This window comes from Sciurus carolinensis, chromosome 14 (assembly GCF_902686445.1).
Source record: "Sciurus carolinensis chromosome 14, mSciCar1.2, whole genome shotgun sequence".
Taxonomy (NCBI): Eukaryota; Metazoa; Chordata; class Mammalia; order Rodentia; family Sciuridae; genus Sciurus; species Sciurus carolinensis.
The window spans coordinates 17,378,699-17,399,259 of record NC_062226.1 but is presented as its reverse complement, the minus strand read 5'-3'; the positions used below and the strand labels follow the sequence as shown (position 1 = coordinate 17,399,259).

Here is a 20,561-nt window from a genome sequence, read left to right as displayed (position 1 = left end):
GGAGTTATTTCATACACATTCCTGTCTGAAAACAAAAAAGACAACATTGAGACCCTTCCCTGTCTTAGAATCTGTGAAGGTTCCTTCTGATACCACAGTGCTGCATTGCAAGGGATACACTGACCCTTCTCAGCCAGCTCCTTTGGCAAGGTAACAGGGCTGACGCAGATGTAGGAGCAGCTCAGGTGTTAGAGGGTTCTCTGCAAAGTTCTACAGCTAGATCATACATAAGCAATAGGGAGGAGGGGAGAAAATGACATCTTGAAGAAATGATGGTTCCCTTGGCTTGTAGCAGAAACTTGAGTAACAGGACTGAAAGGAAATGCCACCACTTTGCCTCAACAGGAACTGTTTTTCCGGAAGTGTTGACCTTAACCACAACCTCCCTGTACTCTCCTTCCCTCCTCAAAGAAAGAAAACGAAGATAAAATGAAATCAGTGTGCAAAGATGGCTTCTTCCTACTCCCACCTCTGATTTGGAATAAATGTCTTTAAGGAATAAAAGTCAAACTATACTTAGTCATAAGTGTTGCAAAGAGTTATCATTTGAAATAAGATAAAATTTCAGGAAACTGGGCCAAAGCCAGAAAATTGAGATCATACGATGTCAAGATCCATAAAGAGAATTTCTCACTTCTTAAAAAAAAAAAAATCTTTGACTTTGCATCCTCTGGGGCAGAATTTTATATATGTTCATTGGATCATGTGTTCAATGGCATTTTATTTATTGCTATAATTTTATCTACTTGATCTAATAGATTTTATAAAATCGTCCCTCACTTTGACTATATATTAATTAACATTGTATTTCTACCATTTCCTTTGTATATTTTGAAGCTGTGTTGTTACTGGGTATAAGTAAAAATTTCATTTCTCTCCTGATGAACAGTTGCTTTGAATCTGTATTCCTAAGGATTACTTTCTGTTTATTTGTTTCTTCTTGCTGATGTAAAGCTTATTTTGTCCTGAATGCATATTTCCCTAAAGTCTTCATTTGATTAGCATTGTCTAGTGTGTATCTTTCTTTTCCCTTCACTGTCAAGCTTTGGGTTTTTATGTTTTAGGAGACTCTTAGGTAAACAGCATATAACTGGATTTTGTTTAATCTAACTCTGATTGTTAATATGCAAACTGTATTTATTGTATTTTCTGGCACTTTGAGGTTATGCCTGTTACCTCATCTTTCCTTTGCCCAGGCTCCTGGGTCCTCTTTACTGAACCCACCCTTCTCCATCCTCCTCCACCTGAAACCACAATGAAATCGGCTTCTAAACTCACAGCCTGGTTTTGTATTTCTTATACCTACATCTTCATTCCTTAACCCTAAAGGGCTTCCTTTCTTCATTTTTGATATGATTACTTGACAGAAAGACTCAGACCACATTACAATAATTTGGGATGATGCAAACACCTCTCTCAGCAATAGCTAGGTCATCTAGATATAAACTAAGACTCTTAAGACCTAAAAAAAAAATACCATTAATCAAATAAACTTAACAGACATCTATGAAATATTCTATCTATCAACAACCAAATTCACTTTCTTCTCAGCTGCTCATGGAACTTTCTCCAAAACAGACCACATTTTAGGACACAAAGAAAGTCTTCACAAATACTAAGAAAAAAAAAATCAATACAATTTCTTACATTATTAAAAGATGTACTTTGTCCAACATTTTTTTGTGTGTGTGCATGTATATGTGTGTATGGAGCAGGAAGAAGGTCCTTGTCAGTTTTGTCTAACATGCTAATTGAAAGTTTACTATCCTCCCTCCCACTTTCTTTCTATATAGAAGCTTTTGTTACATCTATGAGTGTATACATACATATATGATTGGCACACAAAACACACACACACACATACACATAGATATATGTGCATTTTAAAAATTTATTTAGAATTGGGACTTTTTCCCAAAATATTGAGACCTAATATAGAAATATCAACTAGGACCTTGGTAAAATAGCCCTACCCAGTTAGCAATGACTCCACCACCCCTTTCTCTGAGTCCCTATCTGGGGTATACCATTTCTTTAACACTTAATTCGAGTGGAGCTTTTAGGCTTGGTTTAACTAGATAGTTCTTATCTGGGTGGGGCAGGCTCAGCTGACCTCAGTCATGCACCTGTGATCAGCTGATGTTCCCAGGCTAGTTCACATGATGGGGGGTTCCAGAAATAGCAAGAACAGGAGCTGCAAGGTCTTTGGAGGATTAAGCTCAGAGGACACACATCATCATTTCTGCTTCATTCCAGTGGTAAAAGCAAGTCACTTAGTCCATTAAAGGTGGAAATGGATCTCAAGGTTGTCTCATCCAACCTATGTGGATGTGGAAAAGATGGGGAAAACTTGTCACTGTCACGCAGAGAAACTAGCAGATCCAGGAATGGAATTCAAGTACCCAAACCTACAAGGCATCCTCTTTTCATGTCATTTTAACGTGTAAAATCACATAGGCCACATTACCTACATACAGACTGACTGTCGGGGGATTTTGATAGAGCACATAGTTAGAAGTCAGCAGCTTCTACTTTTTCCTAATTCATCTATAACCAAATGGGTGAATTGATTAGATTAGAGGGAGGCTTTGCATCACTCCATGCTTGCAGTAAACAGGGTTGAACATAATGAGGCCACCGTGTGGAGGGTCTCAAACGAGCAGTTTTCAAGCTGTTTCTGGAACCACCCCATCATGTGAACTAGCCTGGGAACATCAGCTGATCATAGGTGCATGATTGAGGTCAGCTGAGCCTGCCCCACCCAGATAAGAACTATCTAGCTAAACCAAGCCTAAAAGCTCCACTTGAATTAAGTGTTGAAGGAATGGTTGCTGTTTTAAGTCACTAAGTTTCAGGTTGTTTTATTATTCAGCAACACCACTCTGATGGAAGAAATAACCTAGAATTGTGCCTCCAGGCTTCACTGGGACCTGGTCCAGAGACTTCTGTGAAGGCCACTTGTGGTTGCCTCTCCACCCGTCAGGGCAGACAATTGACTGAGAGCTCCCTGACATATTTCAGACAGACAAGGAAAACCACCTGGAGGAGACATACACTTTCAGGAAGGCAAACTTCTCTCAAAGACACATCAGGGAAGATTTATGGAGGTAGCATGTGCTCTGACTTCAGATTAACTCTCCTGCTTCTCGGTCTAACACATCCTGGGGATCACTAGGTTGGTAGTGGCACTATGTCTGGCTGCACATTTTGGGAGGATGGATGGTCCCTGATCAAAGATGCATGTCATTCCCTGTCTTTGAAGGGGTCAAAGCTCTGGATACAGAGCATGGCTAATCTGCAGCATGTTTTAAAAGATCATTTCCATCAGCATCTTAGCACATCCTCACAACATCCCTGGAAATGGAGAATGGCAGATATTACCACATCCCCAGGTGCTACAGATGGAATCCTGAAGATAGTAATTAATTTTCCTGAGGATTTACAGCATGTAAGACAGGGCAGGTTTCAAACTAGGTTTTTTTACTCCAAATTCTGGACATTTCTCTAGATAACACTGTTTCCCAGTCTGATTTATAATCAAAGGCTATTTGAATTGGAGGAGATTTGTAGAAATTATCTAGCCCATCACCTTTGCTTTCCAAATTAACAACAACAAAGATTTATTAGATACTTACTATGTTCAGTGCAGCCTGCTGAGCACTTTACATACATTAACTCTAATCCTCCCAGCCTCCCTATGAGAATGATTGTATGATTGTATGATGTGCACATAAGGTAATGGAGATTTAGTGCAAAAGTCATTTCACAAAGTTAAGCAAGTCAGCGCCAGAGCTGGGATGTGAATCCACACCTCTCTGATTACAGAACCTGAGAATTTGCCACAAAACCACAGAGCCTCTGAGATGGGGACACTGAGGCCTTGCAAGTGCAAGGTCTTGTCCAAGATCATGCAGCCAGGTTGATTAACTGTCCATTAATTCATCAAATATTAATTGAGCATCTGCTATTTGTCAGGAACTGGGCTAGTCAGTGGGAACACAGAACAGCCGGGACCTAGTTGCTGCACTTGAGATTCATTAAGGGAAACGATGAGAAGTGGCCATAAATTACTCTTAATAAAGGTAATAAATGACAAATGGCTCAAAGAAGACAGAAAGGAGCTTATCCAAGCTTGGAGGAAATCTTCATGAAGAAAGCGACTTCAAGATTTTGTTTGTTTTAAGGAAGAGCAAGGTTTGAATATTGGCAGTGGAGAAAGGAAGACAAAGCAGGTGAAGCAGCACCAGTTGGTTGTTTTAGTCAGCTTTGTCACTGCTGTGGGTAAAAGACCCAACCAGAAAAATTGTAGAGGGGAAAAAGTTTATTTGAGGGCTCATGGTTTCAGAGCTCTTAGTCCATAGAAGGCCAACTCCATTCCTCTGGGCTCAAGGTGAGACTGAACATTATAGTGGAAGAGTGAGCAGAGGGAAGCAGCTCACAAGATGATTAGGAAGTTGAGAGAGGTTCCACTTTCCAGGTACAAAATATATACCGCATAGCCACGCCCCCAATGAACCACTTCCTCGGGCCACACCCCCACCTGTCTCCAGTTACCACTCAGTTAATACCATCAGGAATTAATCCACTAATTAGGTAAGGCTATGACCCAATCATTTCTCCTCCAAACCTTCTTGCATTGTTTCACATGTGAGCTTTTGGAGGGACACCTCATATTCAAACCATAACAGTGGTGAAAAGAGGGATTATTTCATCAAGACCTGGGGCTAGTCTCCAGGCAACTGGTGTCTATCTAGTCTTCTTTCTAAGGCCTGTAATTACCCCATGGTTTATGTTGAACTTCATTTCAATGATGCAAGGTCAACTTTCTTTGGCAAAAGGGGCAGTGTCTCCATGAAGTCTTTTCAAATTTGTCCCAAATAGAAGTCATGCATATATTCTCCAGGCTTTGATGACCTCTTTGATGTCTTCTTTGAACACAGTATACAATTCCCTGACAGGAAAAGGAAGACTGCTGCAGGGGCTAAAAGATCAGGGGCACTAAGACAGGGACCAAAGAAACAATGATAGATCCTGGGGCTGCCTGTTCAATATTTAAGCAGAGCAACAACCCATTAAGGCAACTAATTTAAAGTCATTAATGTTTCTGACTATTTTCTTCCAACTAAGTGAATAATTTATAGCCAGTTACTAATAAAAAGAAAAATATATATATATGTATTAACATAAGCCAGCATCCTAGGGACAGTGTCCCACAATTAAAGAACGTACTGGAGTTTATCTATTAGGAAGAATAAAGGAGATCGAATTAGCCTCTCTGTCCTGTGTGGGGACACAGCTGGAAAGCTTGGGAGCAAAGTCCAGGGCCTGGTCCTGAAGGAGGAGCTGGTGCCTTCTCACCTCACCAGCATCTACCTGGTTCACATATTCTTCCAGATATTCCCCAAATGCTCCGTAGTTTCACCCACAAATAGGTTTGCATATCTTCTTTCTTCTACCAGCAATGCCTTCCCATCCTCTCTCCCTAGTTAATACCAATGCGTTAGTCAAGGATTACCTCCTCTATGCAATGTTCTTTAATTACTCTTCTAGTTTTGTAAACACCTCAACTCAGCCCATACCACCACTCTGTATTCCTTGTGATATGAATATCTAATCCCCTGATTCCTTCAATTAAAGATTAAATGCTGGGGGACAGAGATATGGGTGGCACAACCCCGTGTGGCATTCCAAAAAATTTGAGTAGAGGAGTTAAAAAATGCATAGAGCATGATCCACCATCAGCATTAGGGGCTCCTGAGGACATGGGACTAGCTCCCTGAGGCCATAGAGAGAATGAAGGGGGCAGTCCTGACTCTTTCTTACCTTGGAATAGGTGATGGTCTCAACTTATACAATCTTGAGCTTTTAAACACTCTTACAGCAGTACTGATGACACAGAAAACAAACCAATGCGGAGAAACTATGTACACTGACTTCTAGTTACTAGAATAATTTCATATAATTTCACAGCTCAAAGATCTCATCCAAGATAGCTAAGAGTAGAGCCCAAGTCATCTGGAAATTGAAAGCTGGGCTTTGAATTCAGATCTAGGGTCTGAATTCAGAGTTCCATAATACACTAGTTGGGTAACCTTGAACAAGCCACTTAAATTGTGTAAGTTTGAGTTTCCTCCTTTGTTGAATGGGGGTGATTATGGTACTCATCTTATGAAGCTATTGGGAGCTTTTAAATGAGATGACATGCAGCACAATGCCTAGAACATACTAAATGCCCAGTACATGGTTGTTCACTCAGCACTTCATTTACCCTTTGCATTCCATGACTCTCTCAACTAAATTCTTCCATCCATTCATCCATCCATCCACCCATTCACCCATCTACCCAAACATCTACCCATCCATCAAGACATCCAGCCAGCCATATATTTTACCATTCAGTCAATTAATATCCTTCTCCAATTCTTTGTCAGGCACTGGGGCTACAGACAGCAAAAAACATTTTTCTTTCCATCATGGAACCATGAGAGTTGAAGAAAGTATCAGATGTGTGCACACGTACTTAGGATGGACTGCAGTAAGGCCTGTGATGATGAACAGCTCTGAGACTGTGAGTGCACAAAGAGAAGGGTGGTTCACTCACCTGGGGTAAGGCTGAGGAGGTGCTTCACAGAGAAGACTCTGAGGTTGGACTGAGAAAATGAGTAGCAATTTCTTGCCTACAATTTTCTGTTGGAGGGGTGAATCTTTTCAAGCAAAGCATGATTGGTACTCAGACTTAAGAAAGCAAGGCATACTGGGGGGAGGGATAAATGGACCAGGAGTTTGGAGAACATGGTAGTGTGGGCCTGGGAGGTATACAGAGTAGGTTGGAGCCCAGGTTAGAAAGGAGACTTGAGTAGCTGGCAAGGACAACTTTTTAATCCATCCTATTAAACAGTGTGCCCTTCATCTTAGAGGTTTTTGAGCAAGTGAATCTGCATGGGGTAATCATATTGATTAAAATAAGAGTAATAATAATAGTGAAAAGAAGAGCAAGTAATAAAATAATAAGCACATGGGCTCAGTGTGTGCCTTTTGCCTGTCCTGTACTGAATGCTTTATAGGAGTTAGCTCACTGGGTCCCATGGAAGTCCTCTGAAGAAGACACCACCGCTCTCCCCTTCCTAACCAGCTTAATCCTGGTTCTCCTTCCTGGGACATAAAGTCATCTGAAGACTCCAGCAAATGTTACATTAGTTATCTGACAAATAATAGAGCACAATTTAAACTGAATTAAGCATGTTCACCTTATAAAATAGAATGGCACAGATTGGTTTTTTTAAAGATGGAAACAGGAATTGGGGTCTTATATCCAATGTCTTCTGAGCCCAGCTGGAGACCCTTTGGAGGTGTGTTCACTCCCATCTGCCTTCAGATGCCTCCACTTCCAGAGCTGGAGAAACCCACCGCCATGCAGGTGACAGAATATGAGGAAAGTGCTCTAGGCCGGGGAGTGACAGAGCCAGATTTAGAGTGTTTTCCAAAGATCACTCTAGCTGTCGGGTGGAAGATGAATTTGTGGACCACAGGTTGGAGGAAGAGGCTGCTGCAGGAATCTGGGTGAGGGATAATGAAGCCTCCACTAAGGCAGCCACCATGGCCCAAGAAGGAGGGGATGGATGTGTGGGGCTCTGGGGTCCGATGGGCAGGATCCTGATGTCACTGATGATCCCAGCTACTCTTTATTAGACTGACTGTGTGCCAGCTTGGGCATCTCTTGGGTATCATTTCACACCCACGTGTGAGGTTGACATTTTACAGAAGAGGAAACTGAGGCTGTGCACAGCTCTTATTAATTTGCTTAAGATCATTCCATTCTCCAAAGCAGAATTAAATTTCAAATACAAAGTCCTGCTTTTAAACAACACTATCTAAACTGCAGAAATTCAGGAAGTTGTTCTGCACACTCCAGGAAATCCTCCTCTGCCTTATTGGAAGGCTAGCACCTCTTTTTCACTGCCTGGGGGGCCACCAGGGAGGGGCTACTTATTAACAGCTGCCTCGTAAAATCTTGTCACAAACACAGAGGCAGCAATTAGGTCCTCAGTAGCCTTCCACTGTCTGATGAAGGACGACACACTTCAGTATCCTCAGACCTCTCAGGAGGAAGCCACAGTCACGAAAACACATTGGAGTTGCTTTTAGCCATGTGCTCAATTCCATGACACGGTTCTCAGCTACCCACTCCATCTGCTGGAAACCACTGGGCAACACGAACTGGGCGTGGAGCCTAATGAAGCAGAGAGAGGCCAGGTGCTACCACTCTGGGCCAGAAGGCCCACAGCCACCTCAGTGGCAGGAGGAGAGAAGAGACAATGAAAGACTTAAGGATTCAGATCATCATATACAAGATTCTTTGCGGTCAGAGGAGGGTAATGGAGCATTTCTAAAATTGTGTTTTTGAGGATGCTTCTGTTCTGCAAGATGTTAATAAATGTTCCAGAGGGAAAAACAGAGTCTGTGCACAAGATGGCATCACAGACACTGGGTTAAACAAAGCAGCCCAGCTTTCTGTACTGTGGTCCTCTGTCTTTAATAGATGAAAGGACATTTAGGAAGTTCCATGAAGAAGAGGGAGTGAGCAGAATTTCCAAAATTTTGCTTTGTTCTGTGCAAGAAAATCTTGATAAACAAGTTTGGAAGTGTGGGGCTGACGAATACTGTCCTTACCCCTTTCTCACAAAATCCTTCCCGATGGTGGCAGCAAAATTGCAAACACAATGCTGTTGAGATGTTTTGGTAATCGCTTTGACAGCATGCCCTTGAGCACAGCTGATGTGCTACTTGTCAGGAAGTATGTCTTTGGGGGAAATGAGGTCTGCTGGAGGTCAGTACCAGGAGATTTTGGTTCAGCACAGACCCTTCTCACACCATCAATTTGAGCCACTCTCTGATCTTTGATGTCTATATACTCACTTATTCAATAAATATTATTCAGTCCTTCCTATGTATTAAGGTTTATAAATTTGAGGGATATCTTTGAGAGAGGAACATAGTAAACAAGAAAAGAAAGAAATTTTCAACTAAACTACTACTATAGAGGAAGCAAAAAAAGACAAAAAAATCTTAAAAGAATGGTGTAAAAGATAGTAGCAAGTTTGGTAGCAAAAGGAGAACTTTTGATTGCGTGATCACTGGAGATGATCCTGAGGAGCTGGCTACTGAGCCCAGGGCTGAAAGGTAAGACGGGGAGAGCCAGGAGAAGGATGAGGGATAAGGGGGGACGTGCAGAAAGGGACATGACAAGGAGAAGGACTGGTGAATCCTCAGCCTCTAAAGAAGGGCTCTGCCCATGAAACAGAAAGGAAGCCAGTTTGGCTGAAGCACAAGGAAATGCAGAGCTGGTATTGTTAGGGAAGAAGGCAGAGCCAGCTCCAGACTGCAGGGGGTCTACAAGGTGTAGCCCAGAGTTTGGTTTGCATTCTAAGGGGAACAGGAAACTGCTAAAGATTTAAGTAGGAGAGTGCTCTTATCTGATTTATATTTCTAAAAAGTTACTCTGGCTACTTTGGGGGGACTGAATCACAAAGAGGGTGTAGTTGAAAGGAGAAATGAGAAAAAGTGACAGAATGGTGACAAAGAAAAACAGATTTGACACACATTGAGGAGATACAAATGGATTCCTTCATGCATTCATCCTCTGAGGACCCATCTAACTTGTAAATTAAAACAGCACGCTATCCAATCACAATCTAGGTCAAGGAGATGTTCGCTGATAATCTTACTCTGAAATTCTGCTCTAACTGGGAGAGACAGAGATTCCCAAGTGAAGAAAAAGATTATGCAAAAAAAGGGGGTGAAAAAGAAACGGAAAAAAAAAAAAACCCTAAAAAACACAAAAGACTCATATGAGGCACTGTTTATAATGATGACATATTTAAACCTCCCACATGCCTAATAGTAGAGGCTGCTTAAGAGCATTATGGTGCATGAAATGGATATTTCTAAAAAAACAGTGACATAAAAATGTGTAAGGTGTGATACTAACACGTAAGTTAGTGGAAGCTACTGACTTGGAGTCCAGGGTATTTATGGGATATACATACAGGAGGATGTGGGAGAGGATTCCTGGTGACAAAGGAATAAAGATAGATAGGTAAGACAGTAAAATTTTGAGTGATCCTGAATGCTGAATGTAGGAAAAAACAAATACAAGACAGCATTTATTTAGTTCTTGATACAGGCTACTTGAATATTCTATGTGGTCCACATTTGTCATTTCATCAGCTCCTCATGCCAGTCTTCTAATATAAGGATCACTATTTTGTGCAATGGGAAACTGAGGCTCAGAGAGGGTTGATGACTCTTTCCTAGCCATGCAAGTGGAAACTGATTGGACTGGGATTAGCACTCAGATGTTTCTGACTTTAAGGCAACTGCTATTTAGCACAAGAGCTGCACAAATGAATTCCATCATTTTCAAAGTGTGGCCTCAGCTTAATATGCAGATCTGGGGTTTTCACAGCACTCAGGATTGCACAGGAGTGAGACCTACACATGCTTCCAACAAACAGCAAGCATCTCCCATGTGTCAGACAGATATAGGCCCAGAAATGCAAACACCACGCACGCAAGAAGCCCTGCCTTCTGCCCAGCTAAGAGCCAGACAGAATCAAATTACAATATGCAAAAATGAATCCAGTGATTAACACATGTATAAAGGAAAACTAGACCAACCCAGGGGGAATCGTGACTTCCACATGATACCTTCATGGAAATACAACACTGAAGTTGGACTTAGAAAGATGGGTAGGATTTCACTAGTGTATAATATGATGGTTAAGTTAAAAGGTTTAGGATTCACTCTGATGAGTTTTTACTGGATCTACCACTTACTAGGCTCTCCTCTTGGGCATTTTACTGTAGCTCTTTCTGCCTCAGTGAGCTGATCTATAAAATGGGGATTATCATACCTGCCTCATATGGTTGCTCTGAAGATCAAATGAAATAAGATGTATATTGTTGCCTGGAATAAATTAAGTGTGAATGAATAAATTATTTTTAGGGGCCATATAGGTGAGTTCATGCAGAGAGAGTGGCATTAGGTGAGACAAAGAGGTCAGAGCTCATGGATTTAGAAGAGATGGTGATCAGAACTCTGTGGAGTTTTGAATGTCATATTCCTGAACCTGAACATTTCTGAAGGTACTCGGTGGCCACAGAAGCTATGGAGATGGGGAGGCACATAATAAGAGTGGAGTAACTGGAAACTGAAAAGTGAAAGGTAAGAAGAAGCACAACTAGTTGGAGACAGAAAAGAAAGACCAGGCTTGGAAATCAGGCAATGACAAGTGTGTTCCTTCCATACACAAAGTTGCACAGAGGTACAGAGGGAAAGAGGGGAAGAAAGAGAGGAGGGGCAGAAGGAAAAGTCTACTTTTATGAAATGCTGGGTACTGTTTTAAGTACTGTAAGAACCCATGAGACAGGAGTATCTTAGGGAAGTATACTATCCAACGAGGTGACATAGTAGCAGAACAAAAAATTTGACTTCAGTTCTAATTTAGAATACTCTTACTTTTGATCACTGTATTATTTCCATTCCTACAGAGTAGACTCAACTTCCTGTCCTTGGGGGCCTCCAGTCAAGGGTTCTTTGGACTCCTAGCTCTCCAGAGTCACATTGACAGCAATTTAAACAACATCTACTGTTTGCAGGTCCTGGTGCTAGAAGCTTTCCATATATTGTTGCTAATCTTCTGAATTACTCTAGAACTTAAAGGACCCATTCATGTCTCAGATGAGGCAGCTGGGGTCCCAAGATGTTAGCTCTGCACCCAGGGGCACAGGTCTGCTGTCTCCAAAGTGACTTACAAGGGAGAAGGCCCAACAGGGTTCAATGAGCAATGCAAGCAAGGGAAGATGTCTTTCCAGCATCTCTGGGACCCTCGGACAGCCTGCTGTCTTCCTGGCGAGAGGTGCCAGGGGAGCCTACCTCGAGACTTGCTCCTCCGCTTCCGCTTCCCTGCCGAGGTGCTGCGTGGAGCTGGCTGCAGCTGACCGATCTCGATGGGCGTGTTAGCACGGAAACTCTCCTTGAACTTCTGCATCAGGGACTCCACTGTCTCCTGCGTCGCCTCAGCTGCTGCTACAGGGTGGCAATGGGCTGAGATTAGGGCTTGGCCCACCCGTAGTCCCTAGAGGACTGGGCTTGGCCACCTTGAGTCTCAAAACTCCCTCCCTGACCCAGTGGAGATACAGAACCCCAAGCCATGGGTGTAAACACAGATGTAATGTCAACTTTGTTCAACACCTACTATGTTCTGGGTGCTGCCCTGTGTCCTTGGGATATAGTGGTGAAAATTTAGACACAATCCACATTTCAGGCAATTCACACTTTGGTAGGATGCAATTCACACTTTGGTAGGACACAAATCCCAGCAATTCTAACACTGAACCACTTATGTGATAGGAGAGTTTAGAACTCTAGAACAGTGCCAAGAAGGGTCTCTCACTCCAAGCTTTCTGAAGATAATAATATCTAAACAGAGATCTTAAAGACGAGTAGAAATTAGCAAAGGCAGATCAGGGTAGAGGTGGAGAGATCTGCAGAGTAAGCATCCAAGGCAGAAAGAGAAGCATGTGTGATGGTGGAGCCAGAAGGATTATGATTCTTGAGCAACAGAAAGGAGCTTAGTGTGGCTGAAATGGAGCTTGCAAAGGTGGATTGTAAGAAATGGAGCTTGAGGGAGATGGACACCTTGCAAACCATACTTAGGAATTTGGGTGTTGCCCTAATGGCAAAATATTGTTACTGAAGGGCTTTAAACAGGAAACTCAAAGGAAATTAAGTCTCTTTGTTAACAATTATTAATTTGAATATGGAGAATATAAATGGAGGCAAGGAATATGGCCAGCACTGAGAATTTTGCAGTAGACTGCCATAGGCAATGGTGGCCTAAACCAGGACAAAGATCACTCAACATCTGAGGAGATAAAACTACAGTAATGTGAATATGTAGATCACTTAGCAACGCCTTCCCACTATACCGAGGGACACTGAGGTCTCCAAACAAGCTGTATGACTTGCTCCAAGCTAGCAAGTGATGAAGTCAAGCCTTCTGATCTCCAGTCTGTATTCCATTTACAAACAATGCCTTCCAATGATTTGCTAGCAGGATTTCCACAAAGTTTCAAAACTGAGACTGGTAGAAAGTTCCAGTGAACGGAGAAAGTGAGGTCAGAAAGGCAGAGAGAAAAAGGCAGAGGATGAAAGGGAAAAAAAAAAAAAAACCCAACAAGGGTTGATTTGAGATGGAAGGAGAAAGACAGCATGAAAGGCAAGGAGAGGAAACCAGAGAGAAGACGAGGGGGACTGCTAAATGGCCCCTGTGCCTTTGTTCTGAGACATTCCCAAAGACGGCCCTGACTTTGAAATCTTCAAACTCAGCCCTCCCTCCATCAGTGTCTCCGAAGGCTCGGGAATTTCTTCAAATCCCTCTGTCTGATGCCAGGAGATGGAAGGTACCAAAGACTTTCTTTGAAGAGGTTTCATCAGATAAGACAAAGAAGGCTCCTGAACATCCCAGCACCCGCTGCTAAGGTGCTCCTGTTTTCTCCAGAAATTCTCTCAGTTTAGACAGACACATCTGCAGAGTAGATCCCACCTAGAGGGCTGAGTTGGAGAGTAGGTTCTCATCTCCAGGGACAAAGGGATAATCTTTGGTCACTAAAGAAAAGACAACAGGCAACAGAACCGAGCTGCATGGTGGCATTCTACCTTCCTCACCACCCCTCCTTTCTCTTCTCCACAGGTATCTCCCTTAGGTCCTACTTAAGCTGATCCAAGAAGATTCCAAACATGGGCTCCTTACTCAAGCCTGTAGTGGAGAGTCCTCCACAGGAGGCTACGATAGGGTTCCAAGAAGCAATGCCAGGTCCAGTTTGATTCCTAAAACCCATAGAGAAGAGTGACTTTCCCAGAATTGAAAGAGGTAAGATGAATCATGGTAAAAAATCCAGAACAAGTAATAATCTGAAATCATCAAAGGGAGAGACTCCCCTAGGTTTGTCAGTTTTCATTCATTCACTCATCTCCCCAGTTATCCATCTCTTCATTCAACAGTATTTACAGAAAAAACCATCATGTACCTCTGCTGAGAACAAGAGGCATACCTCAGTTAAAACCAAACACTGTGGTTGGCTGGCTTAACAAAACATCATAGACTGGCTTCAACAGCAAACTCTTATTTCTGGAGGGTTTTAAGAAGGTAAGTAAAATTGAGTGAGATCATAAGGAAGGGCCCTAAACTGTTCAGACTGTAGCCTTAGAAGAAGAGGAAAGGAGAGACATCTCTCTCTCTCTCCCTCTATTCCACCATATTAGAACACAAAGAGGAGATGACAGTGTGCAAACCAGAGGAAAACCCTCACCAAAACCTGACCCTGCTGGCACCCTAACCTTGGACTTCCAGCCTCCAGAACTAGAGGAAAATTACTGCTTAAGCAATGAGCAAAAGTAAGGCACTTCAACCAAGCTGCTGGGATTACAGGTGTGCCTCATCATGGCCAGCCCACATTTTCTTTATCCACTCATCCATTTCAGGGCACCCAGGTTGTTTCTATAGCTTGGTTATCATGAGTTGATCTGCTATAAACAAGGCTGTAGCTGTGTCACTGTAGTATGCTGTTTTTAAGTCTTTGGGATATAGATCAAGGAGTGGAAACTGGGTCAAATGGTGGTTCCATTCTAAGTGTTCTAAGGAATCTATCTCTATAAGGTTGGGGAGGGGAATAATAGAAATAGATTGAATTGGACAAAGGGTAACAAAGGGAAGGGGTATGATCGCCCACCGCCCGCGGGGACAATCACAATACGTATGCTCTTGATCACAGGAACCAAAAAGCCCTTTATTCCACAAGTCTCAGACTTATATTGAGAACATTAGCCTATCAGAGAGTAGACTACCAGGAAAGTCAGCCTATCAAGGAACAGTCTCCAGGCAGATACCAGGATCGCCTCACATACAACAGCCAATCAGAGTTACTTCCTAAAACTTGTTTACGAGTGCAGCTATGTTTGGCAAGCTGCCAGGCGCCATCTTAGAGATCAGGCCACGGTGCGGCTCTGGGGCCCTCAGAGTCCGCCCCTGACAAAAGGGGTGGGGAGGAGAATAGGAAAGACAATAGAATGAATGGGTCCTAACTTTCCTAGCCCTTATTTGTATACGCAACCAGGGTAAATCCACATCATGTACGGCCACAGGAATGGGAACTTAATAGAATGAGTTATACTTTATGTATGTATATTCTGCCAAAATACATTCCACTGTCATGTATAACTAAAAAATTTAAGAAGTACAAATTTTTTAAAAGAAAAAAAAAAACACGAGGCACTAAGAAACTCAGTGAGACCCTGACTCTAAATAAAATAAAACACAAAATAGTACTGGGGATATGGTTCAGAGGTTGAGTGTCCCTGAGTTCAATTCTAGTACTAAAAAATTTTTAAAAAGAGAGAGAGAGAGAGGAAAAAAATCATTATTTAAGTCACCCTGTTCACTGTTTTTGGTACCAGTGATTGAACTCAGGGGCACTCAATCACTGAGCCACATCCCCAGTCCTATTTTGTACTTTATTCTATTTACATACAGGGTCTCACTGAGTTTTGATGAGGCTGGCTTCGAACTCAAGATCTTCCTGCCTCAGCCTCCTGAGCTGCTCACATTATAGGTATGTGCTACAGTGCCTGGCTCCATCCACTGTATTTTATCATTTAGTCCAATCAGACTAAAACAAAATCATATTGTGGACTAGAGTATCAACGCATGAACTGGGGGAGGCGGAGACAAATACCTGCTTCATAACTAGGCACTATGGTGAAAGACCAACCAAATCCCCTCACAATGTGAAATTATAACCAATATCAACCAAGCATTGACATAAAAATGTAAAATTTACAAGTGACGCTTACTATGCAGGAGAGGTAAAGGATGTCATGAAAGGTTATATCAGAAGACTATGAACTGGTCTAGGAAATAATGGGAACCTGCTTCAAGGAAGTAGGCATGTGACTAGGGTCTGAAGAGTATGCTTCATCAAGTGGGAGGAAGTGGTAGATATTGGGGAGGTGAGGTGAGGTGAGGACAGAAAGAGAGACAGAATAGTTTAAATGAAGACCTTTCAGGAGAAGGAATATGAAAAGGGTTACAACTTGTCTTTGGAACTAAATTACTGACAGCAAGTAATGTGAGATAACACAGGAGAAGAGACAGGAAGCCTAACCTTCACCCTTACCCTTTGGACCTTGTGAAGGATGGATCATGCTGAAAGTTTTAGATTAGAGTGGCATGAGCAGATTGGCATTCAGGGAAGATTTTTCTAGCAAAAAAAGAGAAGAATTCACTGGGGAAGAACAGGAATGAAAGTGAGAAGACCAACTAGGAAGATAACGTAGCAGCACCAAAGCCCAAGTATGAGATGATGGCCACCTAGAGTAGTGCAGCTATCATACAGATGAAGACATAGGTGGAGTAGTAGAGAGAACAGAGGCAGTCCAATAAAATAGTGGAGACTGAGAAGTGGACAACTTGAGAGTTATTCTGTAGGTAAACCACCCTCCATGGTGGTGGCAGACTGAAAAGGGTAGATAGACACAGGGTGGGGAGAACTGGGTTTGACTCCTGGTCTTCTGGTTTTTCACAGATGCAGAACAACAGTCCCTCAACAAGAGCAGGGACCCTGTGGAAATCTACATTTGATAGGCATGAACAAGTTTGGTTTTAGGTATGAAAACTTGGGGGTCTCTTCAAAACATCTAAGTGGCAGTGTGGTGTGAAGACTCAGTTCTTTGGGTCACACACTCCAAGAGAGATGCCATGCATGTGTCTCCCTTGGAAGAGGTAAGAGGAAGGGTGTGTGAAGTTAAGAACAGGAACTTCTGGGGCAGTGCAGGCAACAGAATGCACACACAACCCTGTCTGTGCTGGTTGCTCTTCATTGGCACCCCAGATCCATCATGTTCTCCCAGGTTCATTCTTCCAATCTGTCAGCAGATCCCAGATCCCAGATCCCTCAGGGCTTCATCACCTAGTTCCCTGTTATCTGGCTGCTAGGTAGGTTTTGCCAGTTGGATGCTCTGGGTGAAGATGGGAAGGGAGAATGTGGAGTATATCTTCCCTCATTCCATGTCTGTTTCTGTACCATATTTGATACAGACTAGGACCCTGGATAATCACATCTTCTGCAGGGTCCCTTTTCCACAGTTCCAAATTGCACAAGGTCCAGTAAAACCATATCTTCTCCCTGACCCTTCAGTTCTAGCAGCCCATAGTGGTTTCCTGTCATGCTCTGTTCCTGGTACCTTGAATTCCACATGTTGACTCTCTTTGCTCTTCCTAGACCTCCACAAATAGTTGCTTTATTGAATTCTTTTAAGATCTTTTTATTTGGGGATGCATCTATGTCTAGACAGAACTTGACTGATACACTATCCTTCTCAGTTCTTCATATCTCTGAAATTTGGCAATTCCCGAAGGTAAGCCTATCGCCGTCCTGTTTTTTCTACTTTCTTTCCCTTAGGTTGATATAGATTTGAGTGGCTGGGGGAGAATAAGACACATGGAGAGGGAAGGTTTGCTCCCCTGAGCTTCAAGTGTTTCTGATCCCAACTGTTGCAAATCCTGTCCATCTGTTTTGCTGCTTTTGTCTTGGCAACAATGCCAACAGCCCAGGCAGGCTTAGGGGGCCAGTGCTAGTGTGTACCTCTCCATGGCCAATTTTGTCCTGCACACCAGTCTCCCCTCCCCACCCCTCCTGCCCCTATTCTGTAGCTCAATCAATATCAATACATCAAGTCATTCAAATAAGCCATATTACCTCCTGGTACCCACTAAGTTCTACCTCCCCAGAGTGGCAAAATGCTCACCATGGCCTGGATGAATGCAACAGATGGTGCTTGATTTGAGCATCGCGGCAGGCCCAGGAAAGGGAGGGAGAGGGAGGGAGATGCTCCCTCTTTCTAATTGACATAGGAGAGATTGTCAAGCTTAAATGGGAGCAAACCACTGGGCCTGAGGAGAGGAGCCCTGGCCCCTAGGCCAAGATAGAAAGAAAGAGGAGAGGAGAGCAGGAGAGAGAGGGAAGAGGAGAAGAAAACAAGAATGGAAGGCAGAATTATGCCCAATAATAAACAACAGAGGGCAAAGATGAAGGTAAAGGAGAGGAGAGGGAGAACAGAGAACAGAGGGAGTGGAAAGGACAGGAAAGAAGACAGAGAAGGTGAAAAAAGACAAAGAGAAGACAGAAAATAGGGCTGAGGCCCAGTCACTTTGCAAAGGCCTAAGGCGCACGTTGGTTTCCAGATAGAAGGCAAGCCTCAGCTTCTCCCTCTACCTTGCAGAGCAGGCCCTGCATGTTTTGTCTGCACTGATTCTTGACAACTGTATACGCAAACTGTTATGCACTGCTCTCTCCTCCTAACAGCACCCAGGATGTTCCACCACTGAAATATGTATAGGTTTGAGTTCAAGTTTTGGCGGCACTTTATCACCTCTTTCATTTTTTCAGACACATTCTATCTGTGTTAGAGGAAAATTCACAATTCTTGAGCGACAACTCTTTGCCAGGAAAGGAGCCTGGCATTTCCTTATGCTTTCACATTTATTCCTCCTAACAGCCCTAAAAGGCAAGGATCATTAACTCTGATTTTAAGATGAACACTAAAACTCAGAGAAGCTAAATGGTTTTCCAGAGTCACACAGCTTAGAAATAGAACAACTGAGATTTGGACTCGGGTTACAGTAATTGATGCTCCAGTTCTATCCATTGTACCCTTCAGGTCCTACCTCTGGTCTGCTTGGTAGGTGGACAATGAGTTTGGATGCCACTTCTCCAGGCCTGGAAAGTGACTCTGACAGCCAGTCCCTATTTAGATCATCCTGGCAAGGGAACACCAGGTTTTGACCCTGGTTGGAACCAGTGAGTTCAACTGATTAGAGACTGTCTATAATGCCAGAGGAGCCTCTCTAAAGACTGTTCAGTCTGGGGGTCCCATGTCTCATATTGTCACTTCTCTCTCATTATAGAATTATTTTCAGAGAAAAAGCAACTGGTGGACACTGACTGACCACATTGCCTAGTACAAGTGAGAAAGCCCACTCAAGATCATTCCCATCTCTGCAGCTGTGTGGCCTTGAGTTACTCCCTCCATTTTTGCAACCCTAGTTTCCTCCTCTGTAAATGTCTGCAGGGTTACTGGCTTAAATGGACTCAGGTACGTATAGTGTCTAGTAGAGTTTATAGGACATAGCAAATGCCTAAAAAGGAGCACGCATGGCCACCTTCCCCTCGTTACCCCTTCAGCTCAATGATTTTCACTTAACTTATCCCTTGCTTTATTCATTCTGAAAGTCATTAGACATATAAAATAGCCATTTTGGAAATTCTCTTAAAGATTGCATATTTCCCCCTTTATTCAGATGTAAATGAAAGGCAACCAGAGACAAAGTCATGGTTAAAGTCAGCAGCAGAACAAGGCTTTGAGCTCCTTTCTCCAGAACACTGCTATTCCCTGTTTCCAAATTGTTGGATGATTTTAATCTCAGATCTAGAGATTATTAATTTTAGGTGTCAAGTTGGATCAGACACTGTATCCAGATATTTGATCCAACATGATTTTAGATGTATCTGTGAGGGTATTATTTAGATGATATTGGCATTTAAATGAGTAGGCTTTGAGTAAAGAAAATCATTCTCCAAAATTTTGGATGAGCCCCATACAATCAGTTGAAGGCCTTGAAAGAAGAAAGATTAACTTCTCTAAGGAGGAGGGGACAGTCCCCTTCAGACTTGTGCCACAATCAACTCTCCCCTCCTCTCTCCAGCTGGCTGGTCCACCCTGCAGATTTTGGACTTGCAGCAAACAATCACATGAACAACTTGCTTAAAATAAATTTCTCAATAAGGAGAAAGAAAGAGACAGATAAAAATATACATAACCGGCAGGGGCCAAGATGGCGGACTAGAGGGCGGCTGCATTTCACGCTGCTCCAGGACCCAAGATTCAAAAGAGGAGATAGTGAGAGACTTGGGACCAACTCAAAGCTGCCGGGTGAGTCTCTCCTGTTGGGGAGGCGTCCCGGATGGGGCAGTAGCCCCGGAACGCAGGGAATTTGTGAAGTGGAGTTGCTCGGCGAGACGCCCCTCCCCCCACTGGAGCGGTAAACACAGACAACTGGGATCATCGTAGAGGAGGCGGCTCAGCACAGCGCTTGGACTCGAGCAGCCGCTGGGGCTCTGGGCGGCTGCCTGGGGAGGAGCTGCGTGGCGAGCTGTTTGGACCCAGAGTGACCGCTTCCGAACACCGGGGGGTTGCCCGGAGGAGGAGGAGAGGCCCGGCGGGTTGCTTGGGTCTAGGAGTGACTGCATCAGAGCCACGGGCGGTTGCCAGAGGAGGAGCTGCGTGGTGAGCTGTTTGAACTCAGAGCTAGCGCTCCTGAGTGCCGGGAGGTTGCCCGGAGGAGGAGGAGGAGCGTGGCTTGTTGTTTGACCTGGGAGTGACTGCATCAGAGCTGCGGGCGGTTGCCGAAGGAGGAGCTGCGTGACGAGCTGTTTGAACTCGG

General features: G+C 43.4%; 1 protein-coding gene across 6 annotated transcripts in view; it reads right to left on the bottom strand.

Moving 5' to 3' along the window:
• Positions 1 to 20,561, bottom strand: part of Astn2 (astrotactin 2) — an 851,054-nt gene that overhangs the window by 589,801 nt on the left and 240,692 nt on the right. For 4 of the 6 annotated variants that reach the window (XM_047524417.1, XM_047524419.1, XM_047524421.1 and 1 more), the window contains one exon: positions 11,936 to 12,088. The exons of 1 other annotated variant lie outside the window; for it this stretch is intronic. In XM_047524417.1, the coding sequence (XP_047380373.1) occupies positions 11,936 to 12,088 (153 nt within the window). The remainder of the gene's footprint in view (positions 1 to 11,935; positions 12,089 to 20,561) is intronic. One more of the 6 variants, XM_047524418.1, reaches the window with a different exon arrangement.